This window comes from Osmia bicornis, chromosome 11, assembly GCF_907164935.1.
Source record: "Osmia bicornis bicornis chromosome 11, iOsmBic2.1, whole genome shotgun sequence".
Lineage (NCBI taxonomy): Eukaryota > Metazoa > Arthropoda > Insecta > Hymenoptera > Megachilidae > Osmia > Osmia bicornis.
In genome coordinates this window covers 6,189,635-6,216,025 of record NC_060226.1, presented here as the reverse complement: position 1 = coordinate 6,216,025, position 26,391 = coordinate 6,189,635, and the positions used below count along the sequence as shown (strand labels likewise).

The window sequence follows — 26,391 nt, the reverse complement described above, 5'->3', positions numbered from 1 at the left end:
TATCGATGATTTATTTGAAATGGGGCAAATGGTTCCTAGACAACGAAGATAAGGTATCGTTCCGGGTAAAATTGGCATAAAGGTGTGCAGTATCGTTGGAAACGAGGGATTCGATCGAGTCAACTGAACGATTTAACGAGAAACCATACAAATAAACAACATGCGATGAAAACCGAACGTTATCAGTTTAAGGCAACTGCTGACGGCAAACAAACATCGAATCTCTATGCAAATCACCGTATCGTGTTAAATTATCTGTTAACGCAGCGTTACGCTTACAAGAGTAATTACGACAACGGATACAATTCTCGTAAATCCTTCTTTCGAAAAAATTCAAGAACGTCTGGGTAGATGGGCCCCGTTATCTCTGCCTCGTGACCCAGCGCGGAGACCTCGTCGTCGATATCTCCGCCAACGAAAAAAAAAGAAGAAGAAGAATTAAATCCACAATATCAAGGGTAATAAATTTTCGGTAGCCTGTGTCATCGAACGAGACTCGCTTCGACGACGAGATCGATAAACTCAGCGTCGTGTTTCGATAAAACTTAAAGGGTTAATGTGATTGATCCTGATGCAGAGTGGAGTATCGAAACTTCGCTGATGGTTCCTACGATATTCTAAAATATAAAAAGGGTACTACACGTATACGATTGTTGACCCTTTTCCTAAAAAAGTAAGAAATACAATATAATGCGTTTCTTAATCCTCGGACGACGGACCAGGGAGAAAGGCACAATTTTAATTTAATTTAATAACGGAGTATAATTATCTTTCGTGGTCCAAATACCTTTCGTTCCAAATAGAATTATAGTTTATTATATGAGAAACGCATTATATTATATTTTCTTTTTATTTTTTTAAACAGGATTCATACACACGTTATCCTATCTAAATTTTATAAATTCTCAGATACCCCACTGTGCAACTGGCAAAAATGAAACACGTCCCCATGAACATACACAGTTGAGAGGTGAGGGTGACTGGGCCTTGATGGGGGGCCGATGACCTCTTCGCGAGGACACCCAAGCCTGGACGAGATCTGGACACCTCGACAACCCTTCCCGAGCTTCCGTTCCCCGTCCTGTTCCCAGAGATCGTGGCCAGCACAGCTATCCCGTTCGAACTGTTTCTATTGGCCGTTTTGCTATCAGAGCTCGCGGAATGCGTCACCTCGGGGAAGGCAAAATTCGCATCCTCGGACTCGAGCTTGATGTCCATCTTCCTTCTCTTCGAGTCCTCCTCGCCGGCGCCGTTCCAAGCCTGTTAAACAACGAATTGATATGTAGAATAAAGAAGAGAGAAAAAAAAAGAAGAAAAATAGAAAAGGGAGAGACAGAGGGAGCGATAGGTTGATCGTTCGTTCGTACAACTCGTTTGTCGGCTCAATTGAACGAATCAGACCCCGCTTGATCGGTTGCCTCGGGTTCAACTACCGTTAGAGACCCGGTGTCACTGTGCTCGTCGAATCAACGGACGATCTCGTGGCTGTTACGCGTGATCGCATTAGATTGCACGTGCACCGACGATGGCGTAACTACATTGGGGAAAGAAATAAAGGGAGGAAGAGAAGCTTTCAGAGGCTTCCAAGACGTCGAGGAGACCCTCTTGGGAAATGTTTTCGGGGCTAACGATGCGACCTCGTTTGGAAATCAGACCGACGATGTTGGAAACGGAAGTGGAACGAGCCACGAGGAAGACAGAGAAACGCGAATTACTATGAATTCTATTTGTACACGCTCTGTGGTCATTTAACTGATACATTTTTAGTAGTGATAGGTTCAAGCACTTTACAAATGGATCCGAAAATTAATATAGAGGGAAATTCATAATTGCCATGAAATTTAAAACATAAAAATCTATTCAAATATCGTGTAAATATTTTATAAATAAATTTAACAGCTTCAATTTCGAACAGAATCATCTGTAACATGAATCGTACCATGAAAACCTGAATACTCTAGTTGGATGTTGGAATTGATTCGGATTTATGAGCACGTATTTAACTCATTCCCACCGCTAATTTTTGGCGTGGTTCGTTAATCGTCCACGATACTTTGGGTCAATATCAGCGTGGCTCAACCGGCTCGTAATGTTTACTCAATTATCATCGAATATATCGCGACCGAATTGCAAGTAATATAGATTATTAAAACGCAATCTACACGAGGCTCTTTTCGTATGTACTCTATCGTTTCGTGTTACGCAACACTCGGCTCGAGAATAAGTTATCGTTGCATGTGTTGATATCAATCAAAGCTCGTTCTACGAGAAACGCATGTTTGTGCAGCACGATAAAGAAAGGAACAGGGAGAAGAGTAATTCATCTCGTTCGAGCATCTTCGCGGATACTAGACGTTTAGCGATATTTCTTTTAACAGAAGTTCAACTGGAATCGCGGCCCTAGTGAAAAATACTCGAAAACGACGTTGTTCCTTTCGCTTCGAAGATCCTCGAAGCGATCAGGGGATATTACAATCATCGATAACGGGGGGGTCTCTTCTGTAAGCCTTTGTCACGTTCGCGGTGATAAAACGTCGCGAGATACATAAACAAAAGACCCGTGGATTAATAATCTAAGTGCTGTTCATTTTTAGATATCTGAACGATTTGCAATCACGTGGAGGGGGATTGAATAGAAAAGATCAGAGTAGAATAGCTGATGGCTAAACGTTAATCGTTCCTGTTTAATTTGAAATACATCACCGCTTATCAGTAATATTCGAATCCCATCGATTGAAACTTTTATTTTGCAACTGGCTCGGATTCATGAATATACATAGCAAAATTGATCCCAGACGACGAGGAGGCGCAAAAGGATGCTTTCAAGACTTATCGTCCATGATACATATATCATGGTAACTTATAGGTCCATGGATGTATGCATGCAAAATGGACTAACGGTTGCGTTCGTGAGATGTTGCTGACGGTCCTCGAAGCCGAGCCCGGAATCGTTGGAATTATCGCAAACGTCCTGTGCCGAGCTGGCTCTCGATCCGTGCTCATCCGAGTTCCTTAAGGATCCTACTGGTATCCTCGCCTGTTGCGCCGATTGTTGTTGAGACTGTTGCTGCTGCTGTTGTTGCTGCTGCTGCTGCTGCTGCTGCTGCTGTTGAGGTGGTTGCTGCTGACGTTGCTGATGGCTGATCCTTCGTGATGCGGAGTGCGCGCGATTTGCCGACGTGACGGTGCTCCTTTGAACCGAACCTGTTACCGTTGGCAACCTTTCTCCAGCATTGTTACCTGTAAAATTTCCAAATTTTCATTAGTCCACGCAGCTGGAGAAAGATGTAAGTTGCAATTTCGCAATACCAACGACGCTTCGAAGCGTTAAAAACGAGTCGATCGAAGATAAATCGACGAAACCACGGTGGCGTGCGCGCGATACGGAACTGCATCGAGCCAATAATTCAATTCGGACAATGACACGTTCCAAGTCGAAGTTCAAGGCTACCGATTCGAGCTGCACAACAACGCGTGCGTCACCCCGAGATAAAACGGAACCGTCGACGACCTGGTTCGTCATCGTCGAGGTAACTTATATAATAAACTTTCTCGTCCGTGACTGCAACGCTATATAACCAGGAATGATTATCGCGAAATTTCTTTTTTTTTTCATTGTCACGCGTTTTAATGGAATGTGTACTTTCGGAAATTGTCAATCCCAAGTTCGAATAATTTCTTTTCATTATTCGGGCGAACGATTTGCGATAGTATTTTTCTCTTGAATCAGTTGGCCAGCGTGTTATTTTGGCCGCGATTCTCAAAACTTTCAGCGCGAACCGCGGTATTTAAATAACCCACGAGCTGGTTGCTCGCAGCCGGGCAGTTTTTAGCCTAAGCGACGCGACGGGACGCGACGCATCGACGACCGGTCGTGATTTTCATTTTTCCGCGCGCGATACAAACACGACGAGCGTCAGACATCGAACCGTGCAAAGTCCAGACGAGATCGACGATTGTTCCTCGCCTACTCTCCTCGGCCAGGGTAAAAACCGATCGACGCGAGTTTATCTCCCGGCTATTAACACGTTGTCTGCCACAATGGAAATAGCTATGTATAGCGCGACCGACTACAATTATAATTATTCAAGATTCGTCTTTTTTTTTTTTCAATTTTAATTCTTAATTATATTATTTTTATTAGCAGAGAAAATTTTACAAAATGTAAGGAGATCTGTGTTTACATTGAAACGCAGATTATTAGGAGCACGAAGGGTTAACAAAAAATCACTCCTATTATCATAAATTGTTTCTGGAGCCTCTTATTATGTAGATAGACTAACAGAGCAATGAGACATTGCTTTTGACAAACAACCGTGAATCATCGGTGACCGGAGACCCTAGTTATACCCTGACGGACTAACTTAAGGATTAGTCACCTACGAAAGGAACACTTAACCGAAACCCAGGCAGCGGATATTTTAATTAGAGATCTTTGAAGAAACCATGTTCGCGCCACTTTTCATTTCTTTTACCCTAGTTTCTAAGGAGAATTATCGGGGAAAAGGCAGACGCGAAAAATCGGCGCAAACAACGGTGACGGCGGTCTTCCAATATAGTGTCGAATCGTCTAAAATAAACGCATAAGAGGAGCATAATTATCCGTACAAATAAACTGTGCTCGCGATACAAGCGTGGTTCGCGCGGCCACAGATAAACAAAGGAAAAATGAAGGAAGATGTCCGCGGCAGAAGAGGGAGCTCTCGTTCGGAAAGCAAAGAGTAAAATAGCGAGAAATATTGAGAGACGAAGTGAGAAAGAAAGGAGAGAGGAATATCGATCTATCTATAGAAGCTTCCACTACTGGATGAGATAATTGCGTGGGGGGTGGTTGCAATCGCGTATGCAACTGGTGGTGAGGGGTTCGATCCTCCTCACCCTCCAACCCCCTACAGCTCTTTTCACCCATTCGATGCCAGAGAGCAGGGAGGAAGGGTGAGTAGAACGACGTAATGGACACGTGCACACACGTGTAAGGTGCATCCGTGTGATCGTCGAGGAAAATCACGGGACGATGTCAACGACCCACGTTTGCCAACCAGCCATCTTCAACGTTTTCAACCTCGACGCCGCTTCGTAGCTGCTGCTTCGTTATTTTCCACTTTTTCTCCACCAGGGTAGAATCGTCGATTTAATTGCACGTATATTTATATTTCATTCGTTTATTCAACATTTCAGACCGAGAGACTAACTAAGAGGAGCGCAGTTTTAGATAAAAACGATGCAACTTGAAGTGATTCATTCGAACGCGGTTCATTCAATTATCTCAATTTATTGTTAATTGCATTTCGCGCCAAGATGTATTCATTTATTTAACGTTATGTTAATCTATGATTGATTGTTATTAATGTGCACTTTGCGTTTCGAATGATTCACACGCTTTGTGCATATGGTTTTTAGGAATTGCAAAAACGCAGCCGGGGAATGCGATAAATATTTACTTGTTGAAAAAAAGGGAAAAGGAACATGAATTTGTTATTGAATAAAAACATTGAACAGAATTTTCACCCGCATTTTCCATTATTAATTATTCGACCGTGTAAAAATCTCGACCCCCATGATACCGAACGAATTGATAAACGTTCGGAGAGCGTGAAAATCGTTATCAGTACCCTCGGACGCAAACAAACGGGGATACAACGGAATCTTCTTCGAGCTCTTTGTCTACGACGGGGCCATCAGGCGCGTGAAAAACAACCCCGAGGAGGATCAGAAGCGGCAAGATAGCAAATGTCAAGAGCCTAATGATCGTCGTCGACAATAAAGATAATGAAGAAAGATAATGATCGTGTCGAAAGTCACTCGTTGGCACGAGGCAATTGCTGACTCCGCTGTCAAAAATAAATTTTACAGAATCCAGAGTTACACGACGTTGGAAATAACACGAAGGAAAGAAAGGGAGATGAAAAAAAGTTAACGAATTTCTTTCAACGATCGAAACGATGTTTCTGATCGAGCGATGATCAATTTTTCTGGTCTCCCTTTTTTTTCCTCTCTTCTTTGCGAAACCAGACCTTCGATCGAGCCTCTCTCCTGCACCTCGTGTATTTACGTCTTCGAGCTTACTCGTCCTCGAACTCGTGCAGGCTTCGCGCATTTGCAAGCGTACTACTCCCGATGATAACAGGATCGATAAACATCGTTACTATTACACTGTAAACAGAGCGTCGTCGGATCGCGCGCTAACTATGACGCCTCTCGAGTCTCAAGGATATCGTTACCTGCGCCCGATCGATTCTCTCGATCCTTATCGCGCACGATCGACACGGTTCACCTCCTGCAGAATTAAGAACACCGAGGATCCTGCGAGAATATCCTACTTCTTCATTCGATATTTGGATAGATTTTGGAAGATCGAAGGGTTAGAAAGTGTCTCGTTAACCGATCGTCTCTGGGGACCAAAGTTGGTCGGTCAATCGACAAGATTTTCAGATGAATTTTGTTAAAATTTGGAATAGGGATACTTTTTTTAGTACGTTCAATATAATCCATCGAATGTTTTATAAAATTGTAGATTCGATTTTACATACCTCTTCAAGTCGAGCAAATGAATAAGTAATTTCGAATAGATAATGAATCATCCATATTAATAGCACGCCAAGTTCTCAGACAGTTTAAATACTGAAGCGAGCTAAATTAGTGTTGCGCGAATTTTTTAGAATATTAAACGCGACAAGATAGTTATACAACGATAGATACGGTAGTCGTAGATTCTATGCTTTGCTAGCTTAATCTCGAGTTAAACAATTCCTTGCTAGATCGTTGCTCTATATAAGCAGCGATACGACGATAAGAGGAACAAGCTTTGTACTTCTCGTCATTCCCTTTTTTCCCCCCCTCTGAAATCAGGAACAGATAACAGCCACCTTCGAGTATCTTCAACACTGATTACTGATGTTAATCTATTATTTCTACGATATTTACCTCTTACCGTTTGATGTACTTTCAGTTACCAAACTGTATCAACAAAAATTTTGCTTAGAATCATCATCGTCAAGAAGTAATTTGATTTAATTCAATAATTTTACGATCAAGCAAAATATGATACTTCTCAGGTTAGACTCGTTTCGCTTAGATTAAATTAAATAAGACCCAATTTTCTCTTTCTTGCAATCAGTGTCACAAAAAGATGTATATTTCTAATATATCGAAAGATGGCGTTTAAGGAGAGTTTCCTGTTCAACGAGAACTGTAGTTTCCAGTTAAAGAGAGAAAAATTATGAAGCATAAGCCTGAACGGAAGGTACGTTTCTCAACCGTTCTATATTTCCTTATCTCCAAGATTTCGCTACTTTCACCAGAACTTCTGAAATTCGTTCGCTCGTTAGCAAGTCCCTTAGGGTGTTCGGTTATCTTCTCTATCTAAACGCGGACCAGGGAGAAAGCTACCGAAAACACTATCCAAGGATACCTGAAATATTTTTATATTTCCTTAGCGAAGATATCGCAAAATTCTAAAGGATCCGCGGAGTGCTAAGCTTGTTGAATAAATGTCTGGGGAGAACGGGTATAGCCGGGTGGGTGCTCGATTGCCCGCAGAAGGTTTAAGAACGCGCGTACCACGGATTCTTGCGACAGAAGTCGCATGACACGTTGACAATCCTCCGCGCGCCTAATGACACTGCCGATAGCCTACTTAAGAGGCCGAGATAAGCCCGTAAAATCCGCGAGGTCGTGACTCTCTCTCTGTGCCACGTAGCCTCAGGGGGACAGAAGGGAAACGCGACTTAGAAAACGCGGCTCGGATAAACCTGTAGCCATCTTTCGTATAAAAAATCCGCAATAAGCATTTCTAAATCGCTATTATTATTAATATCGTGCGAATTCAGATTTCGAGAGTTCCTGCTACTCCTCCTACAAGCCTGATCTGATCGCGGATGTACGTCATTCTTTATGTTCATCAAGCGCGACTCTGTTATCTGTGTAAACAAATTGATTCAATTTATGTTTCATTTATTTTGTATAAAACAAGTGCTGCTGAAAGAGGTAGCTATTTGTCTGAAGAGAAGCAAAAAGCAGTAGCCCAAACGCGGATAGAATTGTTCTCAAAGATCTAAGTCAAGTGTTTTCATTTTTTTTTTTTTTTAATAATAGATCAGATATTATATGGTTGTATTATTAATTCCTTCGGCTTGGGAATAATATTTTCGTTCGAAGCGGACCGCTGAAAAATGGAAAAACTCGAGAGGAAACGGTCGTCTACAGAAACAGCTGTGCAAACACGAACTAGCGGGACTCGGTCGCGAAAAGCAACGCGTTTTCGTTCTAAATCCAGTGAACCAGGAACGAGCGGCGACGAGAGATAACTCGTTTGAAGCATTAGAAACGCGTGGATTCAGTTTGTCGCGCGATTACGAAAGCCTCCCACAGAGAATTTCTACATTTTTACGACGATCACGTGTGCCGTTCGCGCGAACATAACCGATTTTCGCTATTCCACCTCCAACGTGGCGAACGTCCATTGCTACACGATCGTCGATCGATCGCTTCGAATACACCGGAGAAAGTTTCAAATTCGATTCGATTCTTAAACGCGATTACGTTGCACGAATTACTTGAAAATTTATAACAGAAAATATTTATCGCTGATTACCTACACGTTGAAAGACTCGTTGAGAGGCAAGGATATTTCAAGTGTTTCTCAAGGGTTCCAAAAGTTTCAGCACTTTTCGAGTCTTCGAAAATTTCAATAATCGAAATATTTATCAAAGTGATTCGGAAATTGAAATGTGTTTGAATGATTCGAAAAGCGGCGAGATAAAGTATCGAGCATTCATCACTAGCTACGATTAGATCGGTCGAAAACTTTTAACAGAGAATTAGGCGATAACCGTACGAGAAAGCAAGTCGCTTGGCTAATAACCTCTGACTTTTCTGCGATTCGACCAGCTCCTCCTCTTTATCCTTTTAATCACGATCAGACTGGTTTCATTGACACTGAATATAATTCGTCGGACAAAGAGATGGGAAAAAGAAGAAAAAAAGAAGAGTGAAAATCCTCGAGATCCACGAGAGAGAAACGCGATTTCTCACCAGCACAACAGGGGAATTAACATTTTAGTAAATAAATATTAACTCGTTATCACAGTTGGCTCCCCGGTTATCAAGATTTGTTGTCTGCTCGCTTTGGTACACACACTCGGTGCGAAGTTTTCGCGCGTTTTATCGGCATCCTCTCCGTGTACAATCGAGTGAGTCAACGTACCTTTTAATCAGATCACCGTTTTACAACTCGACGAACCCTGATGACCGGGAAAGGAGAACGGTAGTCGTCGACGGGACCACGTTACAAGTCGATTTTATTTACGTAACGATGAAACGAAACGAAACGATCAACACACACCCGTCTCGTTATCGATAATTCCGCGCGGACGATTAGTCGCGAGACGAACACCGACGCGTATTCCTCTCCCGAGTTGAAACGCAAAAACAGCGACCGACTGATAAAACGAGACCGGCGACGCGTGTGCTTACTTGCGGAGGACGTCGTAATCGTGACGTTTTTACATTTCAACGATCGCTACATCGATTCGTCAAAATAAATGAAAACGAAAACTTCGGTTAATCAGCGGATATCGGATTAAGATTGCGGCATTACGATTTTGTAATTTTACGAAATTTCATCCAATTTCCTTTTTTAACTGCCCCGTTAATTGTGGATTTATACAGGAATCCATCGTTTGTATCAGAGATTCTTTTACGAATACCTGATATTTCAAACGATGAATTACGAAACTCTCAGGCGTGCCAATTAACGTGTTAATAAAAAAGATGCATAATTATTTTCTCATCACCCTGTACATGTATTTCGCTCGAAAATATTCAAAGGAGCTTCGAATCCACTGTCGAGTCTTTCAGCAAAAAGCCTTCGCCACGTACGAACGAGCTCTAATTGCGTGCAAACAAAAGTCCGTTTCTTTCGTCGATAGCCGTGTATGGAGCACGATTCGTTCGCATAAATGGCAAACGAAAGAATCGCTTTCGTCGATGCCGTTTCAACGAATCCGCTCGACGAAGCTGGCCAGTTTCTATCATTATGTTTTTCTCTCTGGTTTAATCGGATTCTGGTCGTGTCGCCAGTTGTATCAACTGTGTACTGTTAGTCGAGCGTACGTGCGAGCTGTATATATTACTCGACAATGTGTACATGCGCATTATTAATGAACGCCGCTTTATTCGTAGAGCTGTCGCGGTCGCGCGAACCAAAAAGCACATGTTTGAAACACGTGCGCGCGGACGCTCGTGGCGCGAGATCTCGTCACGCGACGCGCTTATGAAACAAGCCTAATTCGCCAGCAAATCGGTCCCCGCTTGCCACTATCAAAAATTTCGGTGAACTTAACTTTGTAGTTGACCTAAGTTTCATCGACGTACAGTTCCTGTCCATCGAATTGAGCACAAAACTTTTGGAACTTCGATTCATACATATTACGTGTCTTTTAGTTGAAAAAAAAAAGAAATCATTATAAGTCTGATTTCTTAAGACAATCGAGTATGACCATGTACTTCTTGTAAAGATATTGATATTATCAAACGGTACTTGGAAACTAGTCGGATAGATAAGATCGTGTTAAAAGTCGCTTGTAATCGAAAAGTAGGACGTAAAAAAATGATAAAATAGGAAAAGGAGTTTATTTTGAAACGAGTTCGATAGAGGATATTCGTTTGCGAAGAAAGATTTCGAACTTGCCGAAATTGCGAAACAATTTCTGTCGGATGAAAGCTCGAAGAGAAAATCGATCTATTATTAACCGTGCTCGCTGATATCGGGAACGTGACCCGAAATAACCCCGCGTAGAATTGCAATTTAACGCAACCGTTATCGAGTCAATAAGTTTCTATTTGTCGCGCGACGATCGCGCTTCCATAAATTCGCGCTGTCTTTTGAAACCACGCCTTGAAAGGTTCGACCTAATCGTATTGCGAGACGATGGAAATTATTTGGAATAATTTATTTCCTATCGCAGCCACGATTCCCTCAAAACGTTTTGTTATTCCGCGTATCGTATAATACAGTGTTCTTACAGAAAATGCAGGTACTATGAATTATTTAAACGAAGAATGCAAGTTACGCGATTGAAACGTTCGATTTCCACGCATAAGCTCGACAAACGTTCCCGGAAGCGTTTAACATTGACGAAGAAAATCCTTGAAACGCTTTCGATTCAAACGAATTCGCGGTTCGAGCCGAACGACGCTCGCGCGCCCGAACGTAGCCGAAAACGGCCGACTCCGAGCGCTAAGAAACACCGCGATTTTCAAACGCTTCTTGGAAACATCTCACGGTCGCATTAATTGCATTCTTCGTATCCATTGTGGTCATTTAAGATTACCGGAAAAGTGATCGTCGTATTAATTACGTGATTTAATTAAATTCTTTACGAGTCCATCTTCCAGAAATATTGAAATATACAATAGGCATCATCATTGAAATCAGAAAACCTTGCAAATAGTCTTTTGATTAAAAAATAACATTTTTAACGTCGTTAATAATGGTATCATTATATAATAAGTGTCGGTATATAGGAAATGTATTATTACGTAAACAAAAGAGATATTTTCACGCTTCTATGTATAATAATATTTATAGTTAACAGGTTTTCTAATTAAAGCGACGATACGAAAAATGCATATTAGTTGTAATGAAATGAGATAAAATGCAGGACTCGAGTTAAATATAGTATCCAGAATAAAAGAATATACTGAATACAGTGAAGCGAAAGAGTAATTCTAATCAATTCGTTATTGCAACAAAGTTTGTCAATGCAACGGTATCCTCTACCTGACCTGTGTAACGATTCATGAAATGTGCTCCTTGGACGTTGCGTTCTACACTAATTTTTGGATAATTTTACCGTCGAGTCACTTTAACCTGCGAACGTGAACGCGTAGTATCAACGGGAAATTGATTCACCGAAAGGTCAGATCCGCATTGACTGAAATAAAAAACAAATAAAAAAAGATTCTCTAAAAAACTAGCGCCCAAGTATTCACATTTGGTATTTAATAGAAAAATAATAAAAATAAATTATTTTAAAAATATTATATTAGTTTACACATTTTTTTTTCATTTCAACACTTTTAAATGCGACGATACCCATAGTTTGATGACGCATCAATTTCACGCCGATCTGTCATTCATTTTCTGGGAAATCAACGTACCTACTCGATTGTAATCATTCAGAGACGAACAATTTAGAATAGTTACATGCACGGATAGTAGCCGTGATTGGGTTCCAAGTCTGCGGCCGCTAAGATGGCATTTCGCTTCATTAATTTTTGATTTTCCTAATAAAAGATAACAGAGTTTCCTGGTATATAGGGCCCCGTATGTATACATAATACATGATTTGCGGCCGTTTTCTCCCGCGAGTCGATTTCACTTGCGAGATGAAATGAATCACGCGTTTCGACGCGCAAATAAAAGTTGCACAAATGGAGCGGTCGTAATCTTGAGAAGGGCGAACGAAAGAATAAGCCACGATGATACAGGAAAGAGAGGAGAACCGTCCTCGAAAGGTTATCATCGGGGAAACGGGAGCGTTCATTTTCCCGGGTGTTGGGAGCTAACGAAATAACATGAAGAAATATTTCTCTGACAATGATATCGAAATAACGATTGATAAACGCGGAAAAACAGGCGTGGAAATACATCGACCCCTTTTTTCCATGGTTAAACGAAGGAGGAAAAAACATCATTCGGTTATTGGGTGCTCTAAATTTGGGATTATTCGTTTATCTCGAATTTCATAAATAAATTTTTCTATTTAATTAGAAAGGAGATTATTTTAAAAAGTATCATACTTTTTGATTTCTAATAAAGGATTGGAAAAAAACCGATGTCCCACGTGTTTAAAAGTGAAAGCGATCAAATAAAAATGCAAAAATTGTTAAGCTATACAATCGCTTGGTATTTCTCTAATTCCCCGATCAATCACTCCGAAATAAAAAAGAAAGAGACATTCAAAATTCTATGACAATATGGTTATCTTTTATCCAATCATCTTACGTAATGCTATAATATTAAAAACGTATTGTTGTTTGTACGAAGCGAACAGCTTCTCTTCGGGTTTCTTGAACTTCGAGATAAATAGAAAGAAAAGCAAAGCAACGAGAAGTTTTGAAACGCGCTCGAGACAATTGTAATATCTTGAAAAGTGCATATGTATTTCTGAAAGATAAATTTCTCTTTTATTTTTATCTTTGCAAGATGACAAGCTGAAAGTTTAAATTTCAAAATTAATTTTCGTTCGAGCCTTCCAATTAATCTATCTTTTATCTAATTCATTCTATCCTATCCCAGAATTTCTTTTCTCCTTATTTATTATATTTTCACGTACAACGAACGATCAGTAACAAACGATTACAACTTTAGCGCACAGTGACCGTTTAGCGAATGGTTAAATTTGAATGAAAAGTTACCGTGTCGATATGGCTCATCGGTCAGCGCGTTTCCGGTGCATCGAAGTTGCAGAAGCATTTGAAAATGCTCGTGTCCCGGTTCCGCCAAGCTACCGTAGCTGGTCCTCCTAAGTTCCTGCCGTCTTTTCTCAAGGTCGGGTGCCATTAGGTCCCCAAGGACCGTCGGCCCAAAACAATCCTCTTCCCTCCTTTTTTTCTTTTCACCAATTCACGACGATAGAAAGGATCGATCCGTACACGCTTTCACTTCATGTTCCGTGCGAACAAGTTCCATGTCAGGTTGGGCGATCCACGTGGTATCTCCTCGACGATACACCACGATCATCCCTTAAATCGTACGATAAAAAACTTTCTCTTTGGTTCCTCCTCGACGTTTTTCTCGCGGTTACAAAATAATCGACTCGAGTTTATTGTTTCGATAAGACCGTAAAAAAGAACGTGTAAAAAAATAAATAGTGTTCAAAAGGGAACACGTATCGTGTATACGTTTTGTCAGGAACACATCACCATAAACGATGCTCTTTTTTTCTCTCGTTTTTTTTTTAAGGAACAATCGGTAGACACACGAAGTAATTGACGCACCGGTTGAAACGCATCGCGCGATCGCGACGAGTGTCAGACGCGAACTGGCGTTCCTCGTCTTCGTCGCCGATCGGCCAAACCCGGCATGCTTTGAATAACGAGTAAATAAGCCCCCACCATGAGACGGTCACGCAACACGTTTTATACGCTCCTGCATCCCCGACCGGGTCGGATATAACCGAGGAGGAAGGTGACCAATCAGCAGCCGCTAATTACACCGACCAGGGCTATCTATCGCATCTCACGAGCACGCTACTCGCTTGTTTATCTCGACTGCTTTCCTTGCACACGTTCCCGCCACGATTTTTCTCGCTTCACTTCAAATTTTAATAATAATTCGAATTATCTACGCTTCTTATCGCGTAGTCGTATCGTTTCACTATTTAAGCATTTCGGAGCTTTCAGAGGTTGAAGAATTTTTGAAATTTTTACAGCTCTGAAAATTTTATGAATCTCACACTTTTACAATGATTCGACACTTGCGATCCTTTGGAAATATAATTATCAGAAGCAACAGGTACGCTCGATGAAACGTGGCCAGTTAACGATCCCCGAACAAGAGTTTCGCCGAAAATTCGCTCCGATTCGACTGTTTGCTCGAAAGAATAACTGTACAAACTTATCTAAGTTTCGACTAATTATCGTCCAAATAATTGCGAACGCTACCGTGTTAACCCTCGAACGAAAAACAGAGGCAGGATCGTAACTACTCCACATTTTGCACGATTTGCTTCTAATTGCTTGTACAGCGATCGAACTTTTTACATCAGTTCTTCAATTTACAACTGTGCAAAAAGCAAATACAAGGACGCGTGTTAACCAGGTCCGCCTTGGTACACGTGCACTGGACAAATTAAAAAAATACATAGAATTTCGTTAACTTTCGGGACTATGATCTTCAATATACGAGAGAGACAAATAAACTCGAATATCCGGAAAAACTAGATTCACCGGTGATTTCAGGACCCTGACGAGGTCGTAAAGCAACACAACGATGTCCTTTCCATAACACGCGTTCACCCAGGCGATCGTTCTTCCTTTTTCCATCCTCACGGTATACCTATCGACCTTTCCCCTGTTCCGGTTGATGTACACCGGTGACACTATTGATTTGCAATAAAATTTCGAATCAGGATGAAACAGAATACGAGGACGAATACCTTGCATCGGAGTGAGAAAATTTAATAGACGCATCATGGAGGCTCGTGAAAATCAAATATTTTCAAGAAAGATATATATAAATGACGGGCTAGGAGTACATTTGCGATCAAATCAGGTTTCCCCAGGGAGAATGATCTGCCTGGGTCTCGTCCTTCATCCTCGGCGTCCCCGAGGTGAATGACGATGCGCGGGTAGAGGCCCCATATATATGTGTTTGGCGGCCCACCACCCGCGTACGAACGTTTACGCGGGAAAATTTGAATGAACATTTATTTTTGTTACTCGTACTTTCCAGTTATACGCTAAATTTTTTATAATATTTCATAATCGAAAGTTACATTATCTTGTTTCTAAATCATTTTTAATACCAATTTCGTGAAAATTAAGATTTTGAGAATTGCTGATTCGATCGCAAGCAGACAAAAGGTGAAAGTTTTCGATTCCCGCCTGATACAAGGATTCTCCTATTTCACGCTTTTTCGTCTCTCGACATAATCCGATATCGTGGCAAATTCGAAAACCTCGATCTCGATTAATTAGCAACGAAGGTTAACACTTGCGCGTTTCCCCACTTGTTCAGCTGCTCGGAGCGTAACGCTTTTACATAAATTAACGCAATCTACGATACGATCGTACAGAGAGCACCGTTCTTCGGTGTATGATTGAAAAACCTCTTAACGTGAACATTGGTTTTCCTTTTTTTTTTTGTAAGAATCGTACCTCTGTCGGTATTCAATAACGAGGCTGTCATTAAGTACCAATAAAGACACTTAACTGTTAAATGATTACGAAAGAAAGAAGAGATTGTTTAACGAGCCGCGATTAAACGATTAATATTTTACGACTGAAGCGAGCTAATTTAACGGAAGGCACACTTATCGTTAGCTGTTATCGAACAAATACGAAATTAAGGAAACTAACGGTGATTGTAGGACAGGAGAAAAAAAAAAACGAATTCGAACGAATCAAACGGTTTGTACTCGAGCATAACGAAAATACGTTGACATCGAGCGTTATCGGGGTTGAACTTTATTATTTCAATCTCGTCGGACGACGAACGATAATCATGGTCACATCCAAAATAGATTAAAAGATGAAAAAATTGACCCTGTAGACGGGTGATCTACCTTTAACAGAATTCGTAAGAAATCTCGGTTATTTCGTCAGAAAGTTTCCCTATGAAACGTATGGGAAAAATAAATGATTGAAATAAAAATTGCTGAAATTTGTAGGGAAAAAACGATAAGGAAATGGTGGATTGTTAATAATAGTGAGTAAACAAATTTCAAACGATGCCCATCTGAAAGCAATGATCGGGAACTCGTGACCCTAGCGACATTAAGGTCGGCCTAATCGAGTCAGCACACTCGGCTCGCGCTAACGAGTCGCGTATCTCCCTCGCTCTGTATGTAGTATTTTTTCCTTTTGCTCTTTTTCTCGTCGAACAGCCGCCAATCGTCGCGAATGCTTCCGAACACGATGTAGCCGGTTAGTTATCGTCGCATCCAGGCTAATATCTAAAGGCGGACACACAGCCGACCGCGGTCGCGACCAATACGCGACGCGATCCGTCGAGCGCGCCGCGGAAGCGCGGGAAAATGTTTGCGAGTTCAGAGCATCGATGAGTCTCTGTAGATGAGAAGTTTGCAAATTTTAGAATTTTTAAAGTTTTGGGGATTTTGAGCCGAAAATTTTGAGATTTGAAAGCTTCAAAGGTTGAGAACTTTGAGATTTGAGAATTTTAAAAATTGGAGGCTTTGAAATTTTTGGAGCTTTGAAAATTGTGAGCTTTGAGAGTTAAGAATTTTGATAATTTTGAGCTTCGAGATTTGGGATTTTTGAAAATTAATAGTTTTGGAATTTGAGAGCTTTGAAAATTTCAAGCTTGATACACGAAGGCTTTGTGATTCGGAAGTTTCAAAAGTTGAGAGCTTCGTGATTTGACAACTTTAAGAGCCTTAAGAGGTTTTACTGTGTAACATGTTACTATCTCGCACATGTATTATAATATGTAAACAATTTTATAGAGCTCGTTATCTCTCAAACATACCAGAGATCATCTACGACCTTTTAATTTCACAAGAATCAAGTACGACGGCTCCAAATAATTTCGCTTTCAAAACTATGCGATACACGCGACGATCCTAAAAAAGGCACATTCACGGAGATAGTGATAAAATGACGTTATCATTTCTGTTTCGTAATCGCCGACAGATCGGCGCTCTTCCTCCTCTTTTCTTTTTGCCTCGACCACATAAATACTCAGATTCTAATATCGTTGCGATGTACTCGCGGCTCGAATCGATTGCACTGAATCCGTATGAATCATGTCAACGTGGTGCTCGTCGATCATACGTTTTCTTATGAATCGAAGAACAACAAAAATACACAAAAATTATCGAATAAGGAAAAAAGCTTAATATACATATACATATATGTTCATCGATAATCTATCACATGATCGTTATAGATAGATTTCGTCCATCGATAGATCTCTGTTTCTGCGTGAACAACAACGAGAGCAAATTAATTCGAAGAAGATAAAGAGCTGGACACGTGCGATAAATAGATTCGGATCGTGGTCTTAAGTATCCATTACGAAGGCTAAAGAAAGCTTGAATATTCACGTCGTTCGACAACAGCCATGATTCAACGGATATAAAATAATGTTATCGATCGGCTATAATATAGTAACGTGTACGCGTGAAAATGACAGATAAAGCTAAAAATGAACAATTATAGAAACAAACGACGTTAATTAAGCACAAGATACCATCTCTTCCTCGTTCTTATTTGTATCTACGTTACTCGTTTTATTTTCAGAAAGATGGATATATCTCGTAAATCTTTGTGTAAGATCAGTTCCTCATTCAAAGGGAATATTAATTCTATAATTGTTAGGTGTACAGTACCGGAAACGGAAGCTACTCTAAGGGAAAATAGGGATGTAAAGAGGAGATCCCATATTAAGCTTCTGCCTTCCTTAATTAGTATTTTAAATTTAAATATTTCCCCGATCAATTATCATGATTTTTAAGAAATAATTCTTGAATTAAAATAAACAGGCATCGAACTAATTTATACGTCTAATAATTTAAACATGCAAATTGTTATGTATTAGAAGTAAAACATGATATATCCTAACGATCAACAGCTGATTACTAGTCGGCTTTTCATTGGCAGGGATCACCGACCGGATGTAATCAGCTTTCCTCACTCGCTCGGCGACTAAAGAAGCTTTTAACCTGCGTGTAAGTCTGAATATCGATTGAAAATACCAGACCGCAGCATATGTATAGAAATTAACTCTCCTCTTGTTGAAACAATTACTGTTTCACACATAACACTTTGATAGTCGTTGTCCATTTGGGGTAATCGCGTAGAGGCTAAGTTGGGCCTGACACCCAAAAATACCCTTAGCTGAAGTAAATAAAAAATTATTAAAATTAGACAATGTTAGAAACTTTTAAAAAAACTAGTGAACCTGGTCCAATCCAAACTGAAAGTCGTAGGTTACAAAAATCTCTGTATTACATATTCATGACTTTAGATACGTTCTCGTGTGTTCTGCTAGTCTAATTTTACGTAACGACAACGTTCTAATATCTTTGAATTTCATAACGATGAATCTAACTTCTCTCGTTGCAAAATCATAGAACCAGTTCTGAATCATTATGATAGCATAATTCATTATTCCTCGGAAACAGAAGAGCATCAATGGTTGCCTAGTCCAATTAACACTTTCAGCAAGGATGAATTTCGAGCTTGATGAATCGACATCGTTCGAAGTCTGAATAGGACATGTTTCAACAGGTGTTGGATTCACTTGGCTGGCTCGAAACGAATATACGTGATTATGGAGACACAGCGAATGACAACCGCAGAAACACGTTCCTCGAGGAGGCACAACGACGACAGACGCGATTAGATAATCGTTGACTGACGCGATCAATTAACGCGTGCACACACGACGTGGCATAATTTCTGGTTGCGATCGTGTGACGTCTTAGCAACGACAGAGACTCCGCTTATCAATGCTCTGCATTGAAGAACAATCGAGCTTTAATCGGATGTTCTGCAAGTGGTACGATCGAGGAAAGCTCGAAAAGGAACAGAAGGCACGTACGTGTATATGTGTACCCAGCTGCGACCGTATTGTTTCGTTTAATCTATTTTCAATTGACGTTTATCCGCGTATTGAACAACCTTATCTGTCCTAGCCCCTGTTTTTAGCTGTTTCGAGGCGCGATACTAGCGTAGAAACGGGAAAGATTCTGTTACGTTCCTCCTTTTTTCATTTTTAATCCGTATGGAGAATTAGAAGTAATTAAATTTAACATGTTGCAATGATATGAAGAAGAATTTCTAAAGGAAGTTAATCACGATTTAGCTTACGACAGGATGCTTCATCTAATTCGGCCAAATTATTATATTTAAGGAAGGTCCCAAGATCGTATAAATTATAATAGAGATTTCTAGGAGCACGTTTCGTCTCGGCAATGAATCTAAGTTCAATAGAAATGAAAATGATTTTAAACGACAACAAATAGATAAAAGATGTTGCATAACTTGGCGCGGATTACTGTAATAAAAGCGTCTTAAAAATAAAATGCACGGTATCATGAAATAAACTTGAAGAGATTAATTTCACAGATTAATCCCCCTACCGTTCCTCGAGAATCTATAGACGTTCAAAGATATGCATAGTTTCTTTAGGCCGTTTCGACCGATCTGGATGTGTCAAATCATCAGTCTGGTATAGAAATAGAAAAGAAGAAAAAAGGAAACCGTGATCGAAACACGTAATAGTGCAACTATTAACACAAAGAGTGAGTCAGCAGACGATGCGATAGAGTCCAACGTGCACGAGGGACGCCGACGTCGCGGAGTGTTTGCCCGTCTCGACGCCGAGTTCGTGCCTTCAATAATCGTAAATAATTGTTTTCAGATAGGACGTTATTTGCGGCGCAACTTTGACTTCGCGAAACCGCAATTGCTCCCATTGCTCCCATTTAGTCAATGTACATACACGAGAGGAAAGCTCCGAGAGACTCCATCCCCTACATCGCCGCTTTCCCTAGGGAAGCCTACCATGTTCTGCAGTGTACGTTGGCTGCAATTTAGGTTTCTCTCGGTTGTAAAGAAGAGTGGATGTTCATTCTGGGTTAGGCTCTGCCTAGGTTCTCCGAAAGTCAAAGGCAAATGGCGGAGAGCTGCTCCTCCTTAAACATAACTTCAATCAAGAGTAGCCTTCGTTGCCCTAGAGTGTACGATAAGGTGCAACATAGGTTTCCTTTGATAATATTTTGCATTTTATTATTGTTGTTGTTATTATTATTATTATTCCAATCATTGAACTACTGATTATTAATTAATTAATTAAATATCGAGATAATTATATTGAATGAAAATAAATTTATTTGAAAGTATTTGTTTATTTTTATCTATTCCTAATCGGATTAGAAAATTTTCTAATAGATCATGATAGCGCAAATCATAGCACATACCATTACAATATTTTCTTTGTATCCCATTCTGCCGAAATAATACCCAACATAGACCCTGCTGCATGTGGAAAACGAAGACGAACAAGGATAGTTTTCAGATTTTTCCTTTACGCTTCCCTTATCGAAATGAAGTCTAGGCTGCACGCGACTATACAGTCATCGTCTCGTTGATCCCGGCGCGAGCAAGTCGCCGAATAAGAGACGAATCATACGTATACAGAGACAGAGAAAGAGAGACAACGATGATAAATAAACCCGACGGGTCATCGTCCAGCGGGAGACGAGATTCATGTTCAACGAGCCGAACGAGACTGCCGATCGTTCCTCTTCGAGCACACTCACGCGCGAAATCTGTCGATCGTACTGGCGTCAATGCAACCCCTTTGAATCTACGGCTTCGTTCTCGAATCTAGCTCGCTTTACGATTCCAGAAGATTCATCGATACTCTTTTGTTTCGCACCAATCAGTCGAAGATTCCTCGTATTTTCAATATTTACACAACCTTCGATCGACAGGGTGAGTCGATGATGATCGATAATGTAGATAACAGTGTGCACTTTAACCGAGTGTACATTGTACACTATTGTTTACAGATTTCTGTTTATTTATTAGCTATACTTGTTAAAAGATCCTGTGTCCTAAGGAGGTCTTAAGAATCCCAGAAGGTTCTAGAAAGATTCTACGGAGATCTAAGAAGAATTTAGGGAAAACCTAAGAGGATCCTACGGGGAACATAGGCAGGACTTAGGAAGGACCTAAACTTTAAGACCTTATGAGAGTTCGATCGAAAACTTAAAAACTCTTGCTACACTTCTTCTAAACTAACAGAAGCCTAAATTGCAGTTAAGCATACATGCTTTCGGTATATCGAATAATCGATAATAAAGCAACGCAGCAAAAGTTCTCGTATCATCTTGGTTTAACACGACACACCACGAGGCTTATCGGTAGCGACCGATACCGGGCTAATTTCACGACTATCCAGAATTCGTCATCGGCTCTTCGCCATGTCTGCGTCATCATCAGTTTCACTGTTTACGCAGTCTACTTCGCTGGATCGTTCGTAGCTAACGATAGGGTAGCTCGTGAAATCGTCCATGCGAGACTGTTTGGCCTGTAGACAATCGTTATCAACGCTGCTGGCAATAAATCGCTTTCGCGACGATAATAACATGCATTCTTTCGCAAATTCAACTGGCTGATCCAATTGAGAGAATGCCCCTTATAGAGCATCGCGGTGAATTCTGATCGATCAGCCGCGGGGGAACAATAACCGAGGATCGTTCTCTAGCAGAATTATTACGGGTCATTCGCTCAGCCTTCGCGATTGGGACGAGCATTAAATAGTTGCGCTTTTCTCCAGCCACTCTCGACCATTTATCGATAGGTGGACGGCCTGTTATCGTGCCGTGGTTCTCATTGTCGTACGCTCGTTAACGCGCAAGCCACGATAAGAAGAACAATGATCCGTAGAAAAGAATAACCGACGATATTTAGCTCCCCATCGTATCGGGAGAATCCTTGGCAAATGCTAAAATTAGGTACTCTCGTTGAATCGGGCAACTGACCCATAAGGTTGCGGATGACTTTTCTCCCCTTCCATCTCTTCCTTCGCTAATTTTTCTCTCGCTTTTCTCTTTTTCTTCTACCTCCTTCCCCTGATCACGAACGATGCTTGTTCGTTCGAGAAAGTACGGGGGGTCGATTTTAAACGGGCGACGGATCTTCGTGGAAATTCCTGTATCGTCCAGATACGGTAGTAACGAGGGAGCAAATGACGGTTCCTTATCCCGACGATCGAGTATCGTTTCATGTAACATCACCCGCCACGTTTGTACAAGTTATCGGCGAAACGAGACGGTGTAAATAGGGATTAACGGTCGTGAACAGAAGTCACGTGTGTGACTAGAAAATCATCAGTATCATCGTTAGTATTAGTTATTATCCGACGACCTTCTTTTCGTACGAATCGCTTTTGCTATTGGTACATGTTTAAAGTAGTCCTTCTTATTTTTTATTGATCTAAATAATGGTAAAAATAAATTAGCACGTATAATTCTTCTCGTCTGATTTATCAGCGTTTCGTAGCTAACAGCCCGGGGCTATATAACGCGTGTCGATCTAAAATTTATTAGATAATTTACCCCGTCTGTCGATCAAACAAAACGCGCGGCGTGTAATTCGAAAACGATGTAAAAGATAAAAACTAACTCTGATCAAACCTTCCGACTTTCGATATTCGAAATGAAAGAAGAAAAAAAATACTCGCGTAGAAATAACCAGCGGCGAGCAAACTTTGATACAACGATCCACCATCGAGATACTCCCGGTTTCACGAAATCATTGACCTACTGACAGCTTTTCTCATGGAAACAACGTGTCGCTTTCGTGGCTTCCAGTACTCGTACAAGCATAATAACGTGTACAGCTTGTGAATGAAATGATACAAACGAACGCGTTATCCTATCCAGAGAATCGTAACGATTTTACTGCTCGTTATTCCTCGGCTTTTTACTACCATCGTTTCCTTCTTCCTTTTCGTTTCATAGCAGTTACGAAAGCGTACAAAACGATCGTATCACATGGCAAAAAAGATACCGAATCTGATTTCTTATTTAATTCCAGGTGAAAATTTTGATAATTGATTTAAAATTAGATTTCCAGATGAAATCTAGAGCGATTTCTTTTAGAATTTTCTTCCAATATTCGTCCCTAAGGGGTCAAAGTTGAGAACCATGATCCTGTTTGACCCGAGAGAATCCTCAAAAGTGCTTCCTGGTGTTATGTCAGACGCTAAGTTAGATTTTATTTTAGATCCACATACGCAATACATGGATTCTATCGAACAAATACCGTAAACAAGAATTCAACTTGTACCGTATTCCGTTCAAGTAAACCGCATTTCAAGATGGTTGATTTTCATTTGTTGTTACATGGTTTAAAAAAGAAAAAAGGGATACACACGAAAACGACGAAGGAAACGATGAATAATTTTCCTCTCCTCTACTGTCATCGTAAATATTATCGTTACAGTAACCACGACGCAAAATACCTCTGAAAGTAATTGAAATATCAGTTGAAATAAATTTGATAGAAATTAGAACATCGAAAAATCTTGTTTCCGATATAAGAACGTATAAATAAATCGAGCGATGTCTCCGGTTGAAATTTCGAACAAGCGGCATGAATCATCGAAGACAGAATCTTCACTTATCGCGAATCATTTTGCACAGTGTTTCGAACTTCAATTTAACGTTTATCAGACAGAGTAATCGTGTTGTTAATTAGCGTCAAAGAAGTGTGCCGGCATAAAACGCGACTCGCTTGATTGAAAAATACGCTTGCTCGTTGAGGAGCGCCAGAAAACGCGACCGTTTGTTAACGACTGCAATTGGCCTTATTAATGCGAGTCAAACACGATAACGAGGCTCTCTTTCTTTCTTTCTCTTTTTAAACGCTCGTATCCGAACGAAAATGTCTTACAAACGACACGATCTCGCAGTGAAATCAGAAAAATTTCTATCGATTTCAATCGAATCGTATATTCAACCCTCTTCCATCAAATTATTCGTGTTGGCTCCGGTTCAATCGCTCTGCCAAAACGGCAATTTACCTCAGACAGAATGGCACCGATATTTGGAGAAAATTGGAGACAAAAGAAATAAAATTGCCGGTTCATGTGCAATTGCAATTCTATGCGATATCGCGTGTAAACGTTGAATATCCGATCACGCGATATCGCGTACCGCATCATCGACGTTTAAACGTTGCGGCACACAACCACCTACCCTACCGATGGGAATATTCAGCTTTTTTGAAAGAAATGAGTCCATCGCGAGCAGCGTCCAACGGTTCAGGACAATAAGGTCCGTCTCCGAGAAGCTAAAGACGGAAGTTGATTTTTCGACGGAAGATCGAGCCGCGACGAGTCGTTCGCCGGTCGAATAACACTCTCTACCCGAGGACATTATGATATTTCATATTTTCTCTTTGCTCGAAGTATGAATTCCAAGAAGGTAGAAGCAGCAAGGTCGATTAAAACGCGCTGTACGAATACGAAAGAGGGACACGAAGGGTGAGTTGGTCTCTGGCGAACGACGCCAACATAAACTGGTTTTCCTCGTAACTCCGGATTCTTCTTTCTCGAAGAGGATTCACTGCGTCGCATTACGCAAACTCGTGTATATAAGAGAAAAACGTGCTCTTCCAATGTCCCAGCAATTAGCAAATTGCTTCACGGGACCAAACGCGTAAGGTAACTTGGCATTTCGTTTTGGTACCACCCATCAGGGAGTTTCGAGGAAACGTGTTGGATCTTTTCGAATTTTCGATTCCTTCCTTCTGTCGGATGTTTTATTCTTAATTTTGCACTGAAGGATCTTCTTATTTGCAACATTCCATCGAGTCCACGTGTACGAAATCGTTAATCGACCCGGCTGAATTAAAAGTTACCTAATTACTAAATTACTTACGATTCTTCGACAAACGCGTATTAATCGAACGATGATTGCATTTACATTAATATCTTAATAGATTGCACAACCGTAATGAACGAAAGATAACGCTGAGAACGTTATAAACAACTAAGTTCTTGGTCATTAAGGAATGTAAATTCAGAGAAACGAAGTATGAGTATAAAAACATGAATGAATAGTAAGTGCAATGAAAGAAACGCGATGCGAAATCAATATCGATTGCTTAGGAATAAACAAAAAAAAAAAAAGGTAATAAATTGCCAATGAGTAAGAATAAAAAATATTGTAAAAAAAAAAAAATCGCTTTTCAAGAGGTATTCAATCATAATAATTTGCGTACCTCTATCGTTCCATTTTTTCCCTCTTACATATTCCGTCATCTTCCTGCATAAATTTCGCATGAATGATTGTAACCATAACAAATATCGACGTCATGTACGCTCCGTCACTCGCGATTCGAACAAAATACTGCGGTCGGATAAAAATATGCATCACGAGCGCATAATTGCACCGTCGGTGAACGGAAATGCGGCGGCCGGGTGTCTGTAAACAATCGCAAAAACCATACCGCCTCGAAAACCGGACGATGCTCGCGAATGACGCAAATCAACCCCCCCGCAATACGCTCGCGATGACTTCACGCGTACACCGCGGCTCATTCGATATTCCATTCAGCTGATTACGTTCGATGCGCTGTGTATGATTCGACGGAATTGCAACAAACTTTCCCGCCAATTCTATCGGGACGTCAATTAATTGAGAATTTCCAATTAAGAGGATGATATTTCATCGACGCTCTAAATTGCAATAAAATAATTTACACGTTGCGTGTCCCAAGCGATCGCGAATATTTGTCAAAAATGAATAAGTCGTTATTTAATCGAGCCAACGATCGACACGTAACACTCTAAGAAATTGCAAAAATGCTGATTCGCAATTAGTATCAAGTTATCCGAGCAATCGCGAAACTTTCACTTGAATTCGCAATTAATCAAATAAATATCGAATTTTATATGAAAAAAAAATTAACTGGTAAATCTGGACAAACAATAAACGGGTACTGCTTAAATTAGAGGGAAAAACGTTTTAAAGATCCAAGGAAGAAAATAAAGGAAATACGAGCTCAAGGTGCATCGAAAGTTGCGGTGCATCAACAACTCCAATACTGATAATATAACGATGATAACACTGGTTATATAATTTACCGCAATGTTTGCAATTGAAGCTAAGGAAAATCGCGTTT

General features: G+C 40.6%; 1 protein-coding gene across 9 annotated transcripts in view; it reads right to left on the bottom strand.

The window, feature by feature from the left end:
- The window catches only part of LOC114873789 (nuclear factor of activated T-cells 5-like), a 37,069-nt gene that overhangs the window by 5,725 nt on the left and 4,953 nt on the right, over window positions 1-26,391 (bottom strand). Inside the window, exons 2-4 of one of the 9 annotated variants that reach the window (XM_029182467.2) lie at window positions 13,423-13,749; window positions 2,900-3,240; window positions 960-1,260 (exon numbers count right to left, since the gene is read on the bottom strand). In XM_029182467.2, coding sequence (XP_029038300.2) covers window positions 960-1,260; window positions 2,900-3,240; window positions 13,423-13,567 — 787 coding nt within the window. In that variant the 5' untranslated portion in view covers window positions 13,568-13,749. The other 8 variants (XM_029182475.2, XM_029182473.2, XM_029182471.2 and 5 more) reach the window with 8 other exon arrangements.